The following is a 23,271-nucleotide window of genomic DNA, read 5'->3' on the forward strand; positions in this document are numbered from 1 at the left end:
TGGATTGTACAATTTATTCATGAAGGAACATATTTTGAGTAACTGCACAAATGAAAAGTTGCATCAGCATTTGGTAGACCTAGGTCTAATTTCTCCCCAAGAATTGGGAAAGAAGGCGGACCACTGGGTCAAGACTAGGGTGACCAAGACAACCACTGGGGGTGACCAAAAGAAGGTGGTCACAAAACCTCCCCAGGGGAAAGGTGGTGAGAATCCCCAAGATAAAAAGTCTGAGTCTTCCAAAGGGCCCCAAAAACCTGTTCAGGTGGGTGGGACCCAAACTACTCCCTATGTGCCCCAACCATATAGGGGGAAGAACTTTGATCCCTTAAAGGCCTGGTGTAATACCTGTAAGAAGCAGGGACACCTAACTGTAACTTGCCCCCAAAACAAAGCCCCTAAGGCACCCAGTACAGCCACTCCTGGGGCAGCAAGTATACAAATGGGATCAGAGGTGTACCCTGAGCAAATCTGGGAACACACTGAAGCAAGTTTAGTCTCCTTGGGAGAAGTGGAGTTTGCCACTGTGGCTGTGTGGCCCCCCCAACTTAAAGAAATACTTACAGTACCCCTGGGTAAATGGAACTAGGGTAGAAGCTCTGAGGGATACAGGTGCCAGTGTCACTATGGTGAAAGACACACTGGTTTCCCCTGAGCAATACTTGATTGGGAAGTCTTACCCAGTCACCAACGCTGACAGTGTCACCACTAGTCATCCCATGACCATGGTAACATTAGGCTGGGGGGGGTTTACTGGCCTGAAACAGGTAGTGGTCTCTCCAAAGTTGCCAGCTGCATGTCTGCTTGGAAATGATCTGGAAACCTTAGCCTGGGCTGAGGTTGAGTTAAAGGCCCATGCAGCCATGCTGGGCATCCCTGAATTGGTGTGTGTGCAAACCAGAGCACAGAGCAAGAGGAAGGGTGAAAAAGTAGGTTTGGAAAGGACGCTCCACTCTCTGGACCTCAAAAGGTGTCTTAAGTTAGACATAGACAAAACAAAGAGCTTCAGGAAGTCATCACAGCTATTTGTGGCCTACAGTAGGCCAAGGTTGGGTATGCCTCTAACAAAACAGAGCATCTCACGGTGGATCTCCTCAGCGATAGCATTCTGCCATGACGGGGCCGGACGGCCTTTAAGAGACAGGGTGGAAGCGCACTCCACCAGAGCGATGTCCACATCAGCAGCGCTGTTCGCTGGAGTGCCGATTTTGGACATCTGTAGAGCGGCGACGTGGAAGTCACCGCACACCTTCTCCAGACACTACTGCCTGGATGCCGAACTTATGAAGGATGCGGCAGTGGGCCAGGCGGTGCTTCGCCATCTATTCCAGTGAGGTGAGCCTTCCAACATCCCGCCATCCTGGTATGCACATCTTTTGCTGATATACTGTTTTGACGTATGCCAATGTTTTAAACTGATATGGTAATATGTGTATTATCTAAAATAACTATATGGCATGTTACATCAGAAATGTGCATAATGTATTGCTGACTACTCTGATTCAAGCATGTTAATCTATGAAAGACACCCCTAATACTGGATAAGAAACGCGTTACTTACCTGTAACAGCAGTTATCCAGTATTGGTGTCTTTCATAGATTCACATGCAACCCTCCCGCCTCCCCTAAAAGGACTCACGTCTCTCTCTAACTATGTTACGCCTACCTAGCTTGGTGCGTACGAAAATCTGAGGGACTGAGGCTCCTGTCAGGAAGGTTCTAGAGGGAGGCGACAGCTGATTGGCTGGCTCTAAGAGTTTGGTCCTTTTTACATAAGGACTAGGATAGGCTACTAAGGGGAGGCCCTTAGGCCTATTTTTCTCTATGTAGGTCTATAGGACATTACTTTTTTATGTACCGGAGGCTCCAGTTTTGACGACGGGGAATGATTCAGGCATGTGAATCTATGAAAGACACCAATACTGGATAACTGCTGTTACAGGTAAGTAACGCGTTTCTTTCAAAAGGACTCGCTTAGAATTCACTAGATTATTAGGGGTCCGCATGGTGCCAGAGGCCCACCCTGAAACGCAACCACCTCAGGACTTAGTCCTATTCCAGCACCACCGTCCACGTTTCTTCCGCCTCGTGGGTCTGTTTTGTATCGGCCAGAGTGGCTTCTAGGCTTACCTCGGCCACTACGGCTTTCGTGCAGTCAGGACACGGAGGGGGGTCGTGCCAAAGCGCCAGGCATTCATGACAGCAGTGCGGGGGCTTCCAGTGCGAAAGAAAACAACCCTCCCTCCACCCCCCGGCGAGCAGCGCCAAGGGGACCAGCAACACTAGCACTGGGGGAAAGCAGCTGAACTTGGGTTCCAGGTTATGGCACTACAGGTTCACCCTCACCTGTTTCACAATCGGTAAGATTTGTTTTTTGTCTTCGGCTGCGCCCTCAAGGAAGCAGCCCATGGTATTCTTTTAACACCCTAAATTACAATGTTACCCCGTGTTTTACCGTTTGGTAAATTTAAAACTGTCCCATAATTATCCTGGGACGGGAATGAGAATATTACATTAACTTTGCCTCATTTGCAGCAACTATGCTGCCCTGTGAGCGCAGCTGTAGGCAGTAAACTCAATGCATTGTCTGGAGACTACAGAGTATAGTTACAGGTTATGAGAAAGAACAAACTGTGACGTGCTGCTAACTTCTAATGTGCAATACAGTTCTGGAGTGATTTTATGAGCACATAAGTACTTAATTGACCGCACCTTGCAACATAGAAGAGTTATGATGGGGGGGAACTGATGTTCAGAGTTTGGTATTTTGGGGTGTTATAACACCTGGTGGTGCACTATCCCTGCTCTGGGACATACGCGGAAGAACAGGGACTGTCCAGATGAATACGGGACATCTGATCACCCTATCACACAACGTTGTGATCATGACGCTGACCCGACATTCGTCTGTATCAATTTCGTACCAAGGATGCTGTGGGCTCTAATGCAGAGCTCTCGAGTTTCATTTACATTTAAGTGCGCAAGTCTTTGTTTTGTATTCTGGGACTTCACTTGTGGCCATGTTCATGTTGTAAAATCAGGACTTCAAGTACTAGAATGCAAGTGAATCCAGTGGTGCGCGCGCACCACAGAGGAGCGGGGGAGGGAGCGTGGCAGCAAGGCGAACGCACGCTGCTGCGGGTGCTAGACACGGTCGGGAATTGGCATTGCAAAGGCGGGACACGCGGCCGCCTTTGCCCAATCGCCTGCTTTAAAATAATTTTTAAAAAACACGAAAGCCAATGCCTGCCGGCGAAAGGAAAGCCTGATCACACGCACGAGCGTGTGGTCAGCTTTTAAACCCCCATACATAAGGGCTCACACTACAAGGTAGGCGCGAGCCCTAAAAAAAAAACACGCACGAGCGTGTGCTCAGAGTTAGAAGTCCTTACTAGAAGCCTCGCAGGGCAGCGCATGCGCGCTGGCTGAGGCGAGACCTAAAAAGGACATCACTTAGAAAACAACTAATCAGATGACACTGCCCTGTAGAACCTTCCTGAAAGGAGCTATAGTCCCTCAGATTTTCTACCGCATGTCGTGCTAAGCAGTCTACACTGAGCTCTGACGAAGCTATGAGTCCGAACTTTCTTTGACAGAGAAGGTCCCCCTCGTCGACAAATGGCTGCTCCTGGGCATGCTCCACACCAAAGAAGTCAGGAGTATCGTCAGTGGCTCTGTAGGACATCTCGAATCGACAAGCTCTCCAATCCCGAAGAGTATTTTTGGAGCAGAAGGACTTACAGGTGTCTGACCACTTTGCTGTGCTGGGGGGACGAGCACAGGTTGCACACACAGTGTAGGTCTGTGTGAGGGTGCTTCGCGGGGCAACTCGGACAGAACCGAAAGGGCATTCGTTATATTACCAGTGGAGCATTTGAGAAGATGGGTAACAATGAAGGTAGGCCCTAAAGCGGCTTCAGTTTATCAGAGTTAAACAGGCAGAATTTTAATTGGGAGTTGCGGAAAGAAAAGTGTGAGTGACAAAACCGTAGAGGACAGAGAAAAGAACAGGAAAACCGAAATGAGTTGAAACACCGAGCTGAGGCACATACGTCTGAATCAGATGGCAGAGAAAAGTCTATCCAACAATGGAGTCGATGCCCCCGCGCATTACAACAGAGGAGTCACTCGACATCATGACTGGAAAGACTTCTTCCAAGAAAAACAACTTGCACAACTCCAGACCTAACTCTAGATGGCAGGAGCATGTGTATCTACAGCCACACATGCCGTTAAATAGAAAAAAAACTGATGTCAGTGTGCGGAGGCAGCAGCTATGTAGTAGACCCTGATGTCACAACGGTGGTAGGACGCACCAGAAGTGGAGCCACACACCACCGCCTATCGAGACACAAGTGAATTGCTGAGAATATTCTCTGTATCCAGTCTTGGGGGTATTTACAAGGTGAGGAATTTGCAATTAGAACTATCCATCAGAAATAGGTTTTACTGAAGGAAAATTCATCATGGCCCATCAGAAAAGTAAGAAGGAAGAGGTTGATGTTAAAGACATACCCAATATATGTGTACCATAAAATACCCTTTACCTTTAGTCTACTCACCATTTCTTTGCCAGTGTGCTGAAATCACCTTTCTGGCTGCATTACGTTTTGGACTCATCTTGGGGCGCTATAACAAATATAAGTATCTGCATCAAAGGCAAGTGTGTTTGTACAAGTCTCTCAAACCATAAATGAGTCACAATAAAAGTCTTATGAGTCAAGTTGGTTTTGTTTTATTATTCGTCAGAAACGCAGTTTGGCCCGTGTCATTAAATAGAAATGGCTAGTAATTATCAGTGAGGGTATAAAACAGCTCTCTTGCCAGGCACAGGAAAACGCAAGGAATAGAAATGCTTGCATACTCTAGTTTCTTTGTGCAAAAAAGCACTAAAATTCTCCCACTCCCTCTTGCCCCAAACCTGATAAGTGAATATCCCAGGAACCCTCTGATCGGCCCATCAAAAAACTTCCTTGGAATGAAAAGAAAAACCTCTCGCATCCCATCTAACTTTAACCATACACTTGGAAAAAAGTCAAGTTTTATTCTAGGGGGATTTATATAACAAAAATACCATTTTGCAAAAGTAGGCTCCTAGGTTACTGTATACCTATATATATATATATATATATATATCTATCAAAAATGTTTGCTTAACATTGATATTCACACAACAAAAAAGGGGCTAAAATGTGCACTTGTTAACTTTTTTGCATTCATTTCTAGTCACACTGATGGCTGTATTGGAAGAGGGGACAGGTGGTTTTAAATTAAAGCATATAAATGCAGCCATTAGCATATCATTCCTAGAATATGGGTGAGAAATTAATTGCTGCATGCCTGTGCACCAATGTCCAGCAACCCGCACAGCCTGCATTTTGCAGCAATGTCTGTTTACATCAGCACAGAAGTCCAGTACTGACAAAAATGTAAAAGAAAACCAATTCTAGAACCCTAAAAGTAAAGTTGCTCAATTTGCCTAACTGGGAAAGATGAGAGAGATGGCGGTTCAACTACGTACTACAAACTAATATGTACCAGGAAAACAAAATAAATTAAAATGTCATAACCACACAGAGGTCCCCACTTAAGAATAGTTTTTCTTTTCACACCAAAAGTGGGAATACTGACGTGATGAAATAAAGCAGCAAGCTTGCTTTGTGCGCACTAGGGAACAGATGGTACAGAAGGAGGTTTGGGGTGGAAGGCAGCCAATCCAATCTACAGTGCACCGAGACTCCTGGAACATCTCCTGGAACATGGGTATCAAACCATTTCTCCAACACTGTCAGGAAGTCCCATCTCAAACCCCTAACCTGATTATGAAATATTACCCCCACTAAATATTGTCATAGCTTCCCTTCCACACCACCTCTTTTTACCGCTGCATGGCACTTTCCATAAGGAGTGAATCCCTGACAGATCATGCTGCTCGATTCCTGGAGGGCAAATAAGACTTGAGGTACAGAGCAATGATGAAGTTGAAGTAATTTCCCTGGGGAACATATAAACTCATGTTATGCTTTTCCTTGTGGCCCGTCTAGCACCATGGTGCCCTGCCATAAGAGATACTGCCATCATCCAAACCGTATACCTTTTGTCTCTTAAACCTGATTGAAAAAGAAAACTTGAATTTGCAGCTGTGCCTTTTAGAGAGGGGCAAACAAGGCAGGAGTGATCCCGACACTGCATGATATTTTGTTTCTGTTAATTATTTGGTTTGGTTTCCATGAGCGCGCCCACAGAAAAGCTTCCTGTCAATGTTTGAATACCCAGCATGCGCCATAGGTGGTCCCAACAGAAACAGGTAGAACTTTGTCCACTCCTCTTTTGTGCTGGTGACAAGGAAATAAAACGAACAGAAAGCAAACTGGGGCTGGGAACGTGACATGACCTCTCCATTTGGCAGCCACTTTTGTCCGCAGGGCTGCAAGCCTTAACAAAATATCCAAACAGCCAAGACCAGCATGTTTCCCTAACCAATCCCGCGTTGCTTTAGTCTTTGCCTTAAACGTAAGACATCAAGGCAATCTGGTCTCTTGTTGGTTCTCAGATTAAAGCCTGTGCCACTGAACTTTGTTATAAAACAATGGTAGAAACAGGGGAAGCCTCTGTTGGGATATCCGTGTTCATGTTTTTGCTCTTTGTAATGTTATTTCCACGTGGTGGACTGAGTGATGGACCGTGGAGGGATCATGTCTAGAAGGTATTCACGTTGCCTTTCAACAGCAGATGATGACTTGTGCACTGATAAACTGGGATTCACGAAGGTCAAAGTCCCCCCTAGAAATGAAAAATATTGAGACATTAGTAAAATTAGAGCACACCTCATTTGCATGAAAAATGGCAACATCAGTAAATAGCATCTCGATTAAGCAATAAATGGAACGAAATAACATAGGGAAATTTAAATACCCATGACTCATCCTGAAAAAGGCAGGTGTCGGGTGCCACCATTAAGAGGTTGAAAAGCAACTTTCTTTGTATGAATGTACCACAAAATTGACGGGGGACCGCCAACAAGGTGAGCAAGTGAGATTTCATGAAGGGTTGGTCAACTTTCACCAGGAACAAGTTCATGTCAGCCCCCCCCTGAACTTGATATGGTGCAGTCAGTGGAAAAACAGGAACCGATGAACTCCAGGAGTGCTGTTTGAAGGGCACCACTGGACTCCTACACAATTGGCAGAAGAAGTTACCTACGTGTAATGGTGGTTATACCTCATTCTAATCCTTCCTACATTCACATGTTATTTAGATATTTTACCTATCTGTGATACTCGGTAAGTATATGAGGCAAGTTATTTACAGAAAAGTTTCATTGACACTACCCAGCGGTCAAGAATATCAGCCTTTGCTTCTGCATCATGCTCAAAGACGGTTTAGCAAAGTGGTGGAGTGGGGTTCTTTTTAATTTCCACCACCAGTGTGCTGCTCATTAAAGAGGTATTCGCTCTCTCCATCTTCTATAAAGGGCAGTCACACTTACTCTGTAGCTGGCATCAATCATTGCTACAGGCCCCTTGCAATCTACATGTAGCAACCTTGGCCGCCACTTGTCCCTGCATAGGGAGTCCATAGCGATAAAAAGTTGGGTGGTAGTCCTAAATTAAAAACTTCTGCTGTCCAGTACTCAGTTCACCTTCAACGTTCACTACCTGAAAAACACTAGCAAGGTGACAGCAGAGTTAAAGTCCTCCACTATTTTCAGCATGAACCTTCATGTTTCTGTATGATGAGGTTATCTTCATGAGAGTGTATGAATCTACCAACATCAAAGCTTTCCTCTCCTCCTTTCTGCTGTCTGAAGTGATAGCCATCAGGAAGGCAATCTGTGCTAGGTGATTTTGGTCAATCCCGCTCATCAGCCTGCAGGAATTTAACACGAGGCACCAAATACCACATTGAATGTACCCCCCCCCCCCCCCCCCCCCCAAAGAACATTCAGCAAGCCCTGTATTTCCAGCAGAATGACGAGGGTAGCATGGCCCGTCTCTTTTCCTATCTTGAAATTACCACCGGATGCACTCTGATGTCTGCACTATTTTTAATTGCACTTCCTTCCATTAATATATCATAGCGCCAATAATTGGGGACTAGTCTCATGGTACTCTGGCAAGCTTAGACTTGTGCTATAATGTGGACTATACCAGTCAGATTCGACAGCCCCCCTGAATTGACTCACCCTGGATGCAAGTCATTTTCTACATTTGCACTGTCTGTTTTTAAGGACAGCCTTTCCTTCTACTGCAAAACATACACTTTAATGCTTGGGATTACAACGCAGTGATGTACAGCTTCCTTTCCAATTTGGAACCCTTTGGTCATGATTGAGTTGAAGGGTTCTCGCCAACCCTGCATGAGGCATCCCCATTAAAACCAAGGAAAGAGCACAGAAGCATACAAACATCCATTACATATACTAATCTCTATCCATAGGCTTTGGAACTCCTCCTCGAAGGTTTGCTTCTGCAAAACAGAATCATGATGCAGCTCAAAAAAGTGACCTATAGAGCCAAAAATCGAAACCTTTGTTTTATCATATTATAATCAGTGACAACCTATTTCTTCAGATGCTCTCCACTGAGGGAATACAACACAACTACGGATGTGAATCCATAGGGGACATAATCTCCAAACAGTACAAAAAATTTGTTTTCTAAAGTTGAAAAAATAAGAACGAATAGAAAAATCTGTTCAGAACCAAGCAGCACATTCAGTTTTTTAGTAGTCACTTGAGTGCATTGTTTGAGTGGTCAGGATAAAGGGCTTCAGAATTTCTGCTTCCACCAAAGGACATCAATTGTCCTTGGTGGCTAGCTGTAGCTGGTAGGGTTAGGGACACACCACTAAACCACTATTTATATCTAATCAGCCACTGATTCACGCCCTAAAAATAACTAACAGGTAAGTCTACATCTCATCTATGGCCCAAGTAGCATATGTCTTTACCATAACAAATGCTGCGCCATTATGTAAGATTGGACTTACGGACGAATTTCGACCATTTTACTTAAAACAGTGGCTGAACAAAACAAAAAACCCTTAAATTTCAATGTCTTAAGTGGATTTAATTTACCTGGGTTCATTTGACTCTTCTTCCAGCTGGTGGCAGTCATGTTGCTTTTGTTCATAGGTCTCTCGCCGTGCTTACCTGGCCGATTGATGAGCGCTGCGGCAGCCGCATTCTGAAGCTTTGGCGACTGGCTAAATGCATGCAAAACTCCACGTGGAGTTCCCTGGAGACCTCGAGACAGCTGACTGGGTGTCTAGTAGTCAATGAAAATAGCAAAATGAGCATTCAAAGCATTTCAAACCATAATAGTGCCATTACACTTAGGACTGCTGGGATACTAGAACAGATTAAAATATTGAAAATATTAAGAACCAAAAAGTTTGAAATTTAGAAAACAAAATCAATTATCAGATAATGCTACAGCTTAATTGGGAATTCAGAACGGCACATTAAAGGGCATTACCCAACCAGCTCCCATCAAGCTTGTCCATCTTTCCATGAGCTCAAGATACTGCTTAGTTAGAGAATATGCCAAAAACACATGTTCTCTAAACCTTTTCCGCAGTTTAACTTCAGTTTAATTAAACAAAAAAGTTTGATAAAGGCCATTGTTGTTAACTGTATTAAGGTTTACAAGTGATTCCAAATAGGGTAGGAAACTGAACGGAAGATGGAAATTCTTTTTTTTTTATGCCTACCAAAAGTGGCATAACGCAAAATTATGTGCCCCCCCCCCCCCCTTGCAAAATGTGATGAGGCCCCCCGTGTATCACGTATCTCGCAGATAGTCATGGGCATTGGGGTGAATGCCCCCACCCCTTTCTGAAGCTCAAGCCACTTAAGAGCGCTGCGCCGTCCACTGCAGCTGGGAGGAGAAAGATACGCCTAACCAAGCTACCAGCCAAGACAGAAAAGGTTACTTGTTATACTAGGTGTGTCATGGGGATCTTTAATAACGTTTCAAGTCAATATTACCACTCAAAAAAAGCATTGTGTGGCTTATTTACAAAGAGATAATCACCTAAAATGAATTTTTTTTAAGTGCCTATCTAGAGTAAAGTAATTAAATACTTTGTTTTTATTTTGGGAACTAGCTAAGTAGGACCCTGAAAAAGAAGACTAGAAACAGCGTTCCTGTAGGAAGTTGGCTATTTATATTGTGGACCGAAAAAAGGTACATTGCGTAGAGAGTTCAGGCAAACCCCTAACTGGTTTACAGAGGTACAAATGACACCCCAAATGCTCTTTTGTGGTAGTGTGGGCGAGCGGTTAGGCATATCAGAGGGTAGTGCTAAGCTTTTATGGCACACTACAGCAGTAAGTGAGACAAAAATCAGACACCAATTAAGAAAAATAACATACTTTTATATGAATGTCATTGGAATCGGGTAAGTACTTTGAGTCAAAGTTTTCAAAAGTTTGACACTGCAATTTTTGGGTGCGGTAATATCCTACGGGGTAAAAACATGTACTGCATTGAGGCACTTAACATCAACTTACAGGATTGTTCTCTGGGACTTAAGGTGAGTATGGGCAATGTCCAAGGCCACACCAACAGGTCACTGAAGGAGTGTAGGAAGCTGGTTCTGTATATACTATACTAAAGTGAGGTATAGTGTGCATAGAGTCAAGCGGAACCCCAAAGGTAGGTAGAGGTAAAGTTAGATAGCACCTCACTCTCTGTGTTAGTGTGGTCGAGCAGTAAGGCAGTATCAGGACAGTGTTAAACGTTTGTTGTACACACTCAGTCAGCAAATGAATTCACACATTTAAAGACTGAACTTCAGACCAATTGTTTTTGGATTAAAATATTCTTTTAGTTATTTTATGTTCGAGGCATATGAGCTGCATATTATACACTGTGCATAGATCGCCATCTGGTGTTGGGCCTGGATGTTTGCAGTTTGTTTTTCCTCTTGGAAAGTCTTTGGAAGTCACGAGTTCGGTGACTCCCCCTTTGGTTCGTATTGCGCATGGGCTTCGACTCCATCCTTAGATTGTTTTTTTCCGCCATCGGGCTCGGATGCAATACTTCACGCTCCGGTTCCGAACTTTTCCAGTTCAACGATCGACGCAAAAATCCTCGCTCATCGAGCTCCTTCAAATAATAAATCATCTTAATCACCTTCTCTTCGGCACTTCTTCGATTCCGGTCGTCGACGACGGCCTTCGGGCCTATTCCGGCTCCGGTCTCGGCTGATGGAAAGAACTCCCTTCAAGAAGTGCCCTCGATGTGGGTCCAAGTTTCCCCACACCGATCTTCATGAGGTGTGCAACCTCTGCCTCTCCCCTGAACACGAGGCCCGAGACTGTCCCGCCTGCAAGTCTTTTCGCTCTAAAAAGACTATTCGAGATCGACGGGCTAGACGCATCATGGCGCACTCCTCAGCCTCCGCTCCAGTCGACATCTTCGGGGACGACGTCGAAGCTCCAGGACAGCAGAACATCGAAGAAGAGGACGACGACCTCGTCAGTGCTTCCGAGGTCGACGACTCAGATGTGGAGGACATCACCCCGGCGAAGAGGGTCGTGAGTACAATACCCCCTCCCACACCCATGCCGATACCCAAAAAGGCTTCAGTCACACCTTCGCCTTCGGGCCTAGGCAAGACCAAGGATACTGCTTCTCACACCCCACCTTCGGGCCCGGTAAAGAAGCCTATTAAGCCTTCCGGCAGCTCAGGCTCGAGCCAGCCTACCATCGGTACTGAAAAACACCCTTCGGCACCGAAGAAAAGATCGGCCTCCATCTCCACACCGAACCCAGTACCAAAGCCTTCGGTGTCGAAACCTGCCCTTCCGGTGCCGACCAAACATCACAAGGCCCTCGGCACCGACACTCCCGTGCCGAAGCCTTCTTCGGCACCGACTAAAAAAAACCGGAGGTCCCAAAGAAGCACGGCTTAGACAAGCCTAAAAAGCCGTCGGCCCCGAAAACTTCGGCGCCGACCGAACAACCAGTGTCGCAAGAACTTTTCACACCGGATCCTCTCCAAAAGACACTCACCAAGGATCCAAAAACTGGACATTTGACATTGTCTTCAAAAAAGGGACACTTGGACAAACCAGCTCCACCTCCACCTCCAAAGAGGAAAGACACTGCTACCTCCCCTTTCAGAGTGCCTTCCCCACCTCCTCCACCCTCCCCACCTCCACCCTCTCCACCCCTGCCTCATCGTTCCCCAACCTTGTCTCCTGTCCCAGACGATTTAGGAGACCCTTATTATGATCCAGCAGATGTGCCACAAGACCCCACCCCTACTGGATCTCCAGACCCATGGGACAATTATAACAATCCGGACATCCCAGATGTCCCACAGGATGACCTTTACCCATCTAGGCCATCCCCACCTGAAGATTCCTTAGGCTTTCACCACCTATTACAAAGGGCGGCACACTACCACGGGGTGGAGTTACATACTGACCCAGTGGAGGAAGATTTCCTCCTAGACACCTTTGACAATGCACATAGGTCTACTGCCATTCTACCTATGTTAAAGGGAGTGATTAAACATGCACTGGAGGTTTTTAAAGACCCAGTCAGGGCCAGGGTCCTAAACCCCCGTATAGAGAAAGAATACAAAGCCGCCCCCACAGACCCTTCATACATTAAAGGCCCTGCTCCATTGGATTCTCAAGTGGTATCTACAGCTAGGAAGCGCTCAAATTGTCAGGCGTCAGGCGAAGCACCACCACCTGACAAAGAGTCAAAGCTCCTAGACGCGCCAGGGAAGCGCACTGCGTCACAAGCCGCCAACATATGGCGTATCGCCAACACGCAAGCGCTATTGGCCAGATACGACAGGGCGCATTATGATGAGTTGGAGACCATCATGCACCCTCTCCCTGAAAAATACAAGAACAGGGCTAATGAATTGATCTATACGCTGTGCCCTAGATGCAGCAGATACAGCCTCCAGGGCCATAAACACCAGTGTCCTTCTCCGTCGCCATGCCTGGCTCAGAGTTTCAGGTTTTAAACCTGAGGTCCAAGCCTCTATATTGAACCACCCATTCGACCAAAATCATCTAATTGGCCCAAAAGTTGATGAAGCCCTCGAAAAGATGAAAAAAGATACTGACACGGCGAAATCCATGGGAGCCCTACAGACGCACACTCCTAGGCGCTCTTTTTGCCGCTCTTCCTTTCGGGGCACGGGCAGAGGCTACTCCTCGGATAGTGCATCCACGTCCTACAAATCCCCTCCTCAATCTACCTTCACAAAGGGTTATCAAAGAGGCGGATACAGAAGCAATAATAATGAGGGCAGAGACCAAACAAATACCGCCCGCTCTGCCACACCTACTACCCAATGACTTTCCCCCGCTCCCTCCAGACCATTCCACTCCGGTCGGGGGCAGAATACAACATTTCCTTCACGTCTGGGAGACAATCACCTCAGACAAATGGGTGACCCAAATTATTCAGTCAGGGTATTGCCTAGAATTAACATCTATCCCCCCAAACATTCCACCCAGGCAACGCCCTATGTCTCAAGAACATACTACATTACTAAAACAGGAGGTGATCTCCCTCCTGCAAAAAGAAGCCATAGAGCAGGTCCCCATAAATCAGCACAATTTAGGAGTCTACTCCCTGTACTTTGATTCCAAAGAGAGACGAGACTCTACAACCTTTCCTAGATCTCAGACCTCTAAACACTTACATTCAGACCATTTTCACATGGTAACCCTTCAACAGGTTCTTCCACTCCTCTCCCAGAACGATTTTCTCACCACTCTGGACTAGAAAGACGCATACTTTCACATCCCAGTACACCAGACTCGCAGAAAGTACCTCAGATTTGTGGTGGACGGGCAACACTACCAGTTCAAGGTGCTCCCATTCGGGGTAACAACAGCACCAAGGGTATTCACCAAGTGCCTAGCAGTAGTGGCTGCACACCTCAGAAGACAGCACATTCACGTCTTCCCGTATCTGGACGACTGGCTAATAAAAGCCACGTCCTACGAACAATGTGTGCAACATACCGCCGCTACAGTCCAACGACTTCACCAGCTAGGTTTCACGGTGAACCATCAAAAATCCCACCTGGTACCATCACACACAAAACAATACCTCGGTGCCACCATAGACACCTCAAAAGCCATAGCCTATCCCAATCCTGCCAGGATTGCAAATATACAGGCTTTGCGTCAAAAATTCATATGTCAACACTCTCTCCCAGCAAGAGTGTTTATGCAACTGATAGGGATGATGGCCTCTTGCATCTTCATAGTGCCCCATGCAAGACTCCAGATGCGTCCACTACAAGAGTGCTTAGCGCGCCAGTGGAACCAGGCCCAGGGACAACTGACAGATCTGGTGTTGGTAGACGGTCGCACCCAGCAGTGGTGGAACACCACAAACCTTTCCAGAGGTCGACCGTTCCTGGACCCGGTCCCACAAATAATCCTAACAACAGACGCATCGCTCTACGGCTGGGGAGCTCATCTGTTACATCTCACAGCACAGGGCACATGGACGCCGCGACAGAAGTTACTCCACATCAACTATCTGGAGTTACTGGCAATCTTCCTCGCCCTAAAATCCTTCCAGACGCAGATTTCAGGCAAGGCAGTCCTCATTCGTACAGACAACATGACTGCCATGCACTACATTCAAAAACAGGGGGGCACACACTCTCCACAGCTCTCCCAATTAGCACAGAGCATATGGAGATGGTTAATTCCGCAAAAAATCTTTCTCCTGGCCCAACACGTCCCAGGAGTCCAAAACATCGTGGCAGATCTGCTCCGCAGACAAACGCAGCAGATCCACGAGTGGGAACTTCACCCACAGGTTCTTCACCCGTTCTTTCAGAAGTGGGGGCATCCACACATAGACCTATTCGCCACCCACGAAAACAAAAAATGCCCAAGCTTCGCCGCCAGATATCCACACCCATTGTCCAAAGGCAATGCGATATGGATGAACTGGTCAAACAAATTTGCATACGCTTTTCCACCTCTCCCACTAATTCCATTAGTGGTGCGAAAGCTACAACAGCATTCCCTAACACTGATTCTAGTAGCTCCAACATGGGCCAGACAACCGTGGTACACCACACTGCTGGAACTCTCAGTAGTACCACACCAAAAGCTACACCTATCACCATGCCTCCTAACCCAGAACCATGGAGAGATCAGGCACCCGGACCCAGCTCAGCTCAACCTAGCCATCTGGCTCCTGAGGTCCTAGAATTCGGATACCTTAACCTTCCCCCTGATTGCATGAATATTATCAGGGAAGCTAGACGCCCTACTACTAGAGCATGCTATGCTGCAAAGTGGAAAAGATTTGTTGTTTACTGCCACAACAACACAATCAATCCTTTAAAATGTGTCCATACAGCACATTATAGGTTACCTACTCCATCTACCAAGGTGTAACCTAGCATATACTTCCATTCGGTTACACCTGCTGCAATTGCTGCTTATTTACAGAACAGGCAGCACCTATCACTTTTCAGAGTGCCTGCCATCAAGGCCTTTATGCAAGGCCTCAAAAGAGTAATTCCACCCAGAGTACCACCCTCACCTGTCTGGAACTTGAATATAGTTCTCACAAGGTTAATGGGACCCCCTTTCGAACCATTACATAAATGTGAGCTCCAATTTCTCACATGGAAAACAGCTTTTCTAGTGGTCATCACTTCCCTCAGAAGGGTTAGTGAAATACAAGCACTCACTATACAGGAACCTTATCTCCAAATGCATCAGAACAAGGTTGTACTCCGCACCAACCCAAAATTTCTACCCAAAGTCATTTCTCCATTCCATCTAAACCAGTCGGTAGATTTACCAGTCTTTTTCTCACAACCTCAAACCGTTGCGGAAAGGGCTTTACACACACTGGATGTTAAAAGGGCTTTACTTTACTACATCCAAAGGACACAACCTTTCAGGAAAACCAAACAGCTATTTGTCTCCTTCTCTCCACCACATAAAGGCAACCCTATTTCTAAATCAGGGATAGCTAGGTGGATTGTAAAATGCATACAGATTTGCTACCACAAAGCAAAACGAACGCTGTTTCCCCCAAAGCCCACTCTACAAGGAAGATAGGGGCTTCTATGGCTTTTCTAGGAAACATACCACTAGATGACATCTGCAAAGCAGCCACTTGGTCAACACCGCACACTTTCACAAAACCTTACTGTGTAGATGTGCAAACCAAGCAACAAGCTAGTGTGGGCCAGGCTGTACTAAAAACACTGTTCCAAACAACTGCAACAGATGCCGGTGGTCGCCGCTAGGGTTGGGTACTGCTATATAATCTATGCACAGTGTATAATCTGCAGCTCATATGCCTCGAACGGAATATGCTACTTGCCAGTATGCATCTGTTCTTGTCATGTAGAGCTGCAGATCTATACACGCCCACCCGCCTCCCTGTATCCGTTCCAGTTCATCTTATTTAGATAGAACACACATGGGTTTGTTTACTTTTACTACTACGCTCCATCTTTCCCTGCTGGCGAAAATAATCTAAGGATGGAGCCGAAGCCCATGCGCAATACGAACCAGAGGAGGAGTCACCGAACTCGTGACTTCCAAAGACTTTCCAAGAGGAAAAACAAACTGCAAACATCCGGGCCCAACACCAGATGGCGATCTATGCACAGTGTATATATCTGCAGCTCTACATGCCAAGAACAGATGCATACTGGTAAGTAGCATATTCCTTTCTGGAACCAAGCAAGGCTGGCACAGGTAAGTAATAAATACTTTACAGTATTAATGCAGTTTGTAAACAGTTTGAATTGAAATTGTATATGCGCTTTGATATGACTTACAGTATGGTTTCAGAGAAATGCAATACTTTGTAAATACAGTACATAGACTTGAATGGGCTTTTCAGTAAAAATACAGTTAAGTTCCTTTTGAGATTACTTTTCTTACTCAGAGTAGTATACCTGGATACTAGTCTGGGGCATTTTCTGTAAACGACTAAGTAAAATTGTTTTGTGAATTAGTGCAATTTTAAAGAATTTCTTCAGGTTTCAAACTCCACACAAACTTTTCCAAGAAAAAAAACTGTCAATGTAATTCTATGGAGGAAAATAGTGTTATTGGTTTTAAGGTAAGTATTTGGGAGTGGGAGTTGAGGTTCTGGGGGTAGACTCAGGGATCCCCCAGGGTCAAGGATGCACTCTAGTTACGCCTTCAGTGGAACTAGGGCAGCCGGGCTTAGAGTGCTGAGGTCCAATGTTATCCAATGAAGGATAGGGGGCCTCTGGTTGGTGGCTGCTGGCAAGCAGACCACTTGGTTGTGGGAGCAAAGCTCCTGGACTTTATCTCAGGGCAGATGGGAAAACAAAGTAGAACCTCAGCGGCACTAGGGCAGCCGGGTGCAGGGTGCTGTTTCGACGTCTGGCACCCTGTTTTCAATGGGGAACCTCCGGTTTGCACAGGCACTGCAGGCTTAGGGATGTAGGTCTTCTGGGTGCAGCCAACACTTCAAAAGGTAAGTTGGGAAATTAGGGGTTGGTTAGGCACCCTCTGTTTTGGCACCCAAGGCCATGGGGCGTCAGGTGCAGGGGTGCCTTTTGGGGTAGGATCTTCTTACGAGCTCCTGGTCGCGGTTGGGGGGGGGGGACCTTCTGGATTTAGGCTGCAGGCGTCGGCTGGTGGCTTGAGGCAGGTCAGGGGTCGCCGGATCTCTGGTCAGGATCGCCGTGGTGACCTTCTCGTGGTCTTTGCCCACTCGAGCTCAGGCCGTGGACGGCGGGTGAAGAGTGGGGTGGATTCGCAGTGTCTGGCCGGAGCCAGAGGTTGCAGATGAACAAATCCGGTGTTCATGGGAGACAAAGTCTTTGGGGTGAAGGCAGGCAGGTCCTCCGGGTTTGAGGTTGCTGGCTGCAGGACACAACAGGATTTCGCAGGAGCAGGTTCGAGGTGGAGACAGGCCGGTAGTGCTGGGGCCAAGTCAGTGGGCGCCTTCCTCCGGCTAGCTGCTGCACGGCTGTTCCTTGTAGTTTCTTCTTGTCTGAGGAAGCAATGTTCAATGGTTCCCCTAAATACTAGATTTAGAGGCATTACAGGTAGGTAAAAGGCAGGGACCAATGGGTTTCTTCCCTGGGGTGGGTACACCCCTTATGCCTTCCACGAGGGGGGCATGAGTCTGTCCCTGGTTGGCTAAGTCCCCCCAGCTGTAAGATGGCAGGGACTGAGTTGTGCTTCACCTCGCCTCCTCCACCTGAGGGGTTGAATTGGTAGAGGTGGGCACACCTCTCTTCCTCACTTGTTTTTCCCGCTGGTTCTTCCGCCCAAAGTGGGGGTCAGAAGCAGTGGGGACCAGTTGCTGAAAGCAGCAAGTGGCCTGGGGAAGCTCACAAAGGCGGTATGCCTTAAAGCTTCCTCTTCGTGAACCCTGCCTAGCTTGGAACCTCGTCTGAGGATGTGCATTGTTTCAGGTCCCAGAGAGCCACAGGCACTCGACCCAGGGGTCCAGAAACATGTCTGGTGGTGGCAGCTGAAAACAGCCACTTCGCCTGGACACTAGTGGTAGGTTCGTTTTCAGGGGGCATCTCTAAGATGCCCTATGTGTGCATTTTTCATTAAATCCCACACTGGCATCAGTGTGGGTGCAATGTGCTGAGAAGTTTGTTACCAAACTTCAAAGTTTTCAGTGTAGCCATTATGGTGCTGTGGAGTTCGTAATGACAAACTCACAGCACCATATACTCTTAATGGCAGCACTGCACTTACAATGTCTAAGAATGGCCTTAGACACTGTAGGGGTACAGGGCTCATGCACCTGTACCCTCGCCACTGGTAGAGTACACCCAGCTAGAGGGGTGTCTGTTCCATGCCAGGGCAGTGGTTTGTAGGCATGGCCCACAGGGATGTGTGCCATGTCGACTCTTCACTTTGTTCTGCACCAAGACACGCAGCCTGCAAAGGCACACAGTGTGTGAGTGTAAGGGTACAGGACCTCTAAGGGTGGCACACTAAGTGCTGCAGCCCTTAGAGGCCATCCCTGGTCGCAGTGCCCTGGGTACCATTTACCAGGGACTGACCCGTGGCCAGAGATGCTAATTGGGTTTAGGCTTCAATGCAGTTTTAGTGAGAGAACATAGGCCCTGGGTACCTGATTAGCAGGAGCCCAGGGCACACTCAGTCAAAGTACATCAGTAATTCAGCAAAAAGTGAGGGGCAACAATGCAGAAAGAGGGCACTTTTCTCACACATAGCAGCAGCCTATGTGCCTACATTGCCGTATTGCTCCTTCGCCATTTCCTTTAAAAAGGCAGCTTGTAAACGAGATGTATAGGGAAAGTTGTAGATTTTCTTAGTATGCATCATTTATTTGGCATTTTTAATAATAAATTAAAGTAACTGCCTAATAGAGCCAATTTGATAGTCTGCAAAATGTTCTTATAAGATTATATGGTTATAGTTGGCCTTCCTGAACTAAGGTTCCATGATCCCTGCAAATGGACCGCTGGACTATTCAGCGCTTAGGATTTCAATGGAGATCCCCCAAGAGAGAAATGTCATGATTGCAGATTGTAAAAGGAACCCATGACCTACACCTGCAAGCAACAAACCTTGCTATGGTTTCCAAGGTTGCCAATCTCTTGTAAGAGGAGCAGACAAAGAAGGTAAGCGGCCTTCCTACTGGAGGACGACTACATAACTATGTGCAATACTTCAGCAGTACTTACTTATTCAAGAACTGTTAACAGCATGTGTGTGTGTTCACAGCAGCGATTGTTTCATTTTTGAAAACTTTTTCACACTACAATATACAAACAGCAATATAATTTAAATGGCCAGCATGCAACATAATGGAACAAGCTGGTTAGTTTTTTAACAAGCCAGGATGGATATCTATGGAAAACCACAACTCAATAACAAACCAGGAGAGATTTTGAACCATCAACATTCAGATGGAATTATACATCTCCTAATGTCTTCGCACTTTCTTAGAAATGTCGATCTCTAGTTGGCAGGTTGTTACCCTTACCAAGTAAGGACCTTTCTTTCATGTCAGGATATGGGAATTACACTTCTAAAATAGCCACTTCTCACCCCCTTGGTAGCTTGGCACGAGCAGTTAAGCTCATCTCAGAAGCAATGTGTGAAGCATTTGCACGAAACAGTAATACAGTAAAAACACTACAAAAGGCCACCACACCAGTTTAAAAAAAATAGCCAATATTTATTATCTTTGTAAAACAAGACCAAAGTGATAAAAAAATATCAAACATATAGTTAATCAAGATACCAATAATACAAAAATAGACTTTAAATACTGTTCCTTAATGTCATTTGCTCCGTCCAGGGCCATCACAGCGCCATGATCAAACAAAGCCAAAGATTCAGGCCTGCCGCAACATCTCGGGTCAGCAACTATGTCGACGAGACGCACAAAACAGTGCCTTTAGAAATCCAGGGCATCAAGGACCTCGCGATGAGCTTTGGCAAGCGTTGGTTTTGGGGGTCGGTGCCGGAGTCAGTTCAGTTCAAATACCTTTATTTCGATTCTTTAGAATCATAAAAGTTTACATATATACATTGGAAAAAAACGGTTTAAAAACATTTTTAAAAGTTTCCACATGTTCCCTTCCATAAATCTTTGTGTACCAGTAAAAATGTAATCATTTTTAAATCATCATACCCCTCCCAAACAGTTTATACAATTGACTAGTTCTAAATGATACCTATAAAGATTTTAATTCCTTTGCACAATTCATAACGTTTTCCGATTGAGTGTACAATTCTAATAAAACTAAGCACTGCACTTGAGATTGCAGCTGTAGACAATGACCTCAAGTAGTCAAAGCATTCCTGATGGGAACAGGGCCGAATAGCTTTCAGTACAGGCTTAATAAAGCGTGCTCTTGGGTCTGCATAGAGTGCGCATAACAGCATTAATTGCATTGTGCTCGGTTTGGCCAGATTGTTACAAGGACAAGGGGCTAGTCTCTCACACCAGCCAGCCTGTTTAGGATAGGCCAATAACAAGTTCAGAGTGCCCAACCGAAATCTGGCCCACCTCGGAATGACAAAATGATGTTGGAGAGCTACTAGAGATCATTAATAATCTTTTTAAAAATGTACTCTCTAAAACCTGAATCTGGTAACTCTTATGGGAACCCCATACTCCGGCCCTGTAGGTAGCCACTGGCATTTTGACTTGTACAGAGTTATTTCAGCTACCGGCTTGTGTCCTAATTTACAAGCGAAACGAAACGAACAAGTTACTTACCTTCGGTAACGCTTTTTCTGGTGGATACAGTATCTGCCTGTGGATTCCTCACCTTGTGAATATCCCCTGCACCAGCATTCCACAGAACTTTTTTCCCCAGCTCTCTACGCCGACGTGGACGACGTCATAATGCATCGGCTCCGCTCGCGACTCCATATGACGTCCCCGGAGCCATAACAGAGCCACGTCAGCGTGATGACGTCAGTTCCAACCATTTTTTCCCGTGCCTCCGAGGCGCACAGGTGGACCAACGACAGACTCAAAGTATACAATATACAACCAAATATACACAGTACATAAACAAAATAAGCATTTCCTACAAATGTACCAGAAAGCATAACATCTCAAACAAGACAACTTTTAAGGTATACAAAGGTGGACAACGGGGAGGCGGGTGGGCCAGTGAGGAATCCACAGGCAGATACTGTATCCACCAGAAAAAGCGTTACCGAAGGTAAGTAACTTGTTCTTCTGATGGATACATCTGCCAGTGGATTCCTCACCTTGTGAATAGATTCCCACAGCTGTCCCCACTCCCGGAGGAGGGTGTCCACCTTCCTATACCAGAAAGTCTTGCAACACAGAGCGCGCGAAGTGGCCCTCCCTCCTCATCTAAGAGTCCAAGCAATAATGCTTTGCCAAAGTATGGAGGGAGGCCCAAGTCGCGGCTTTACAAATATCTGCCACAGGAACACCCCGGGCCAAAGCAGATGTAGATGATTTAGCTCTAGTTGAATGAGCCCTAATACCCTCAGGAGGAACCTTACCAGCCAGGGCATAGCAGATCTTGATGGCAAGGATGATCCATCTTGATAAGAGTGCGCTTGTGCACCGCTCTTCCTTTGGAATGTCCAACATAACCCACGAAGAGCTGATCATCCAGACGATAGTCCTTCGTTCTGTCCAAGTAAAAGCTAACAGCTCTCTTTGGGTCCAGGCGATGAAGCCTTTCCTCCTCCTTGGAGGGATGAGGAGGTGGATAAAAAACAGGGAGAGTAATAGACTGCCCCAAATGAAACGGAGTAACAACTTTGGGCAGGAAAGCAGCCCTGGTCCTGAGTACCATCCTTTCAGCATGTAATGTTAGAAAAGGGGGTTTAGAACTAAGAGCTTGAAGCTCACTCACCCTCCTTGCCGAGGTTATGGCTACAAGAAAGACCGTCTTAAAGGAAAACAGCCTCATAGGACAACTATGAAGAGGCTCAAACGGGGACCCCATCAGAAAAGTTAAGACAAGATTAAGGTCCCACTGTGGTATTACAAAAGGTGTAGGTGGAAACTTGTTTGTAAGGCCTTTGCTAAACCTCAGTACAACCGGAGATTTAAATAATGACGGTTGATCAGGTAGACATAGAAAAGCAGATAAGGCCGATAGATAGCCCTTGACATTGGCCACAGCACAGCCCTGCTGAGCCAAGGAAAGAGCAAACTGGAGCACCTCAGAAAGATGGGCTTTTAAAGGGTCAATGGATCTCTCTCCACACCATTTTACAAACTTGGACCACCTGTAGGAGTAAATGGACTTGGCGGAGTGTCGCCTGGCCGATAAAATAACATCCACCACATCAGGTGGGAGAGAGAAAGAACTCAGGTTGCCCCGTTCAATCTCCAGGCATGAAGGTGTAAGCTCTGGAGGTGGGGGTGTAGAACCTGCCCCTTCAACTGCGAGAGGAGGTCTGCCCTCAGAGGGAGACGGAGCGGAGGGCACGAGGAGAGGTGGAGAAGATCTGTGTACCACACCCTTCTTGGCCAATCCGGGGCGATCAATATAACTTGGGCCCGGTCTTGGCGAATCTTCCTCAGAACCCGAAGAATCAAGGGTATGGGAGGAAACGAGTAAAGGAGTTGTGAGCCCCAACTCAACTGAAACGAGTCCCCCAACGCCCCCTGCATCGGAAACTGGAGACTGCAGAATGACGGGCAGTGCGCTTTCTCGCGGGTGGCGAACAGGTCCACCCGAGGGGTTCCCCACATCCGAAAGACGTAACGAACCACCTCCGGATGGAGCCTCCACTCGTGGTCGCCGGAGAACTGA

General features: G+C 46.4%; 1 protein-coding gene across 9 annotated transcripts in view; it reads right to left on the reverse strand.

The window, feature by feature from the left end:
* Nucleotides 1-4,719: 4,719 nt before the first annotated feature.
* GATAD2A (GATA zinc finger domain containing 2A) overlaps nt 4,720-23,271 on the reverse strand; it is a 398,521-nt gene continuing 379,969 nt past the window's right edge. For 8 of the 9 annotated variants that reach the window (XM_085639718.1, XM_085639714.1, XM_085639716.1 and 5 more), the window contains 2 exons: nt 9,080-9,269; nt 4,720-6,783 (listed from right to left, as the gene is read on the reverse strand). In XM_085639718.1, the coding sequence (XP_085495844.1) occupies nt 6,653-6,783; nt 9,080-9,269 (321 nt within the window). In that variant the 3' untranslated portion in view covers nt 4,720-6,652. The remainder of the gene's footprint in view (nt 6,784-9,079; nt 9,270-23,271) is intronic. The other variant, XM_085639712.1, reaches the window with a different exon arrangement.

The sequence above is a fragment of the Triturus cristatus genome, chromosome 12 (assembly GCF_964204655.1).
Source record: "Triturus cristatus chromosome 12, aTriCri1.1, whole genome shotgun sequence".
Classification (NCBI taxonomy): Eukaryota; Metazoa; Chordata; class Amphibia; order Caudata; family Salamandridae; genus Triturus; species Triturus cristatus.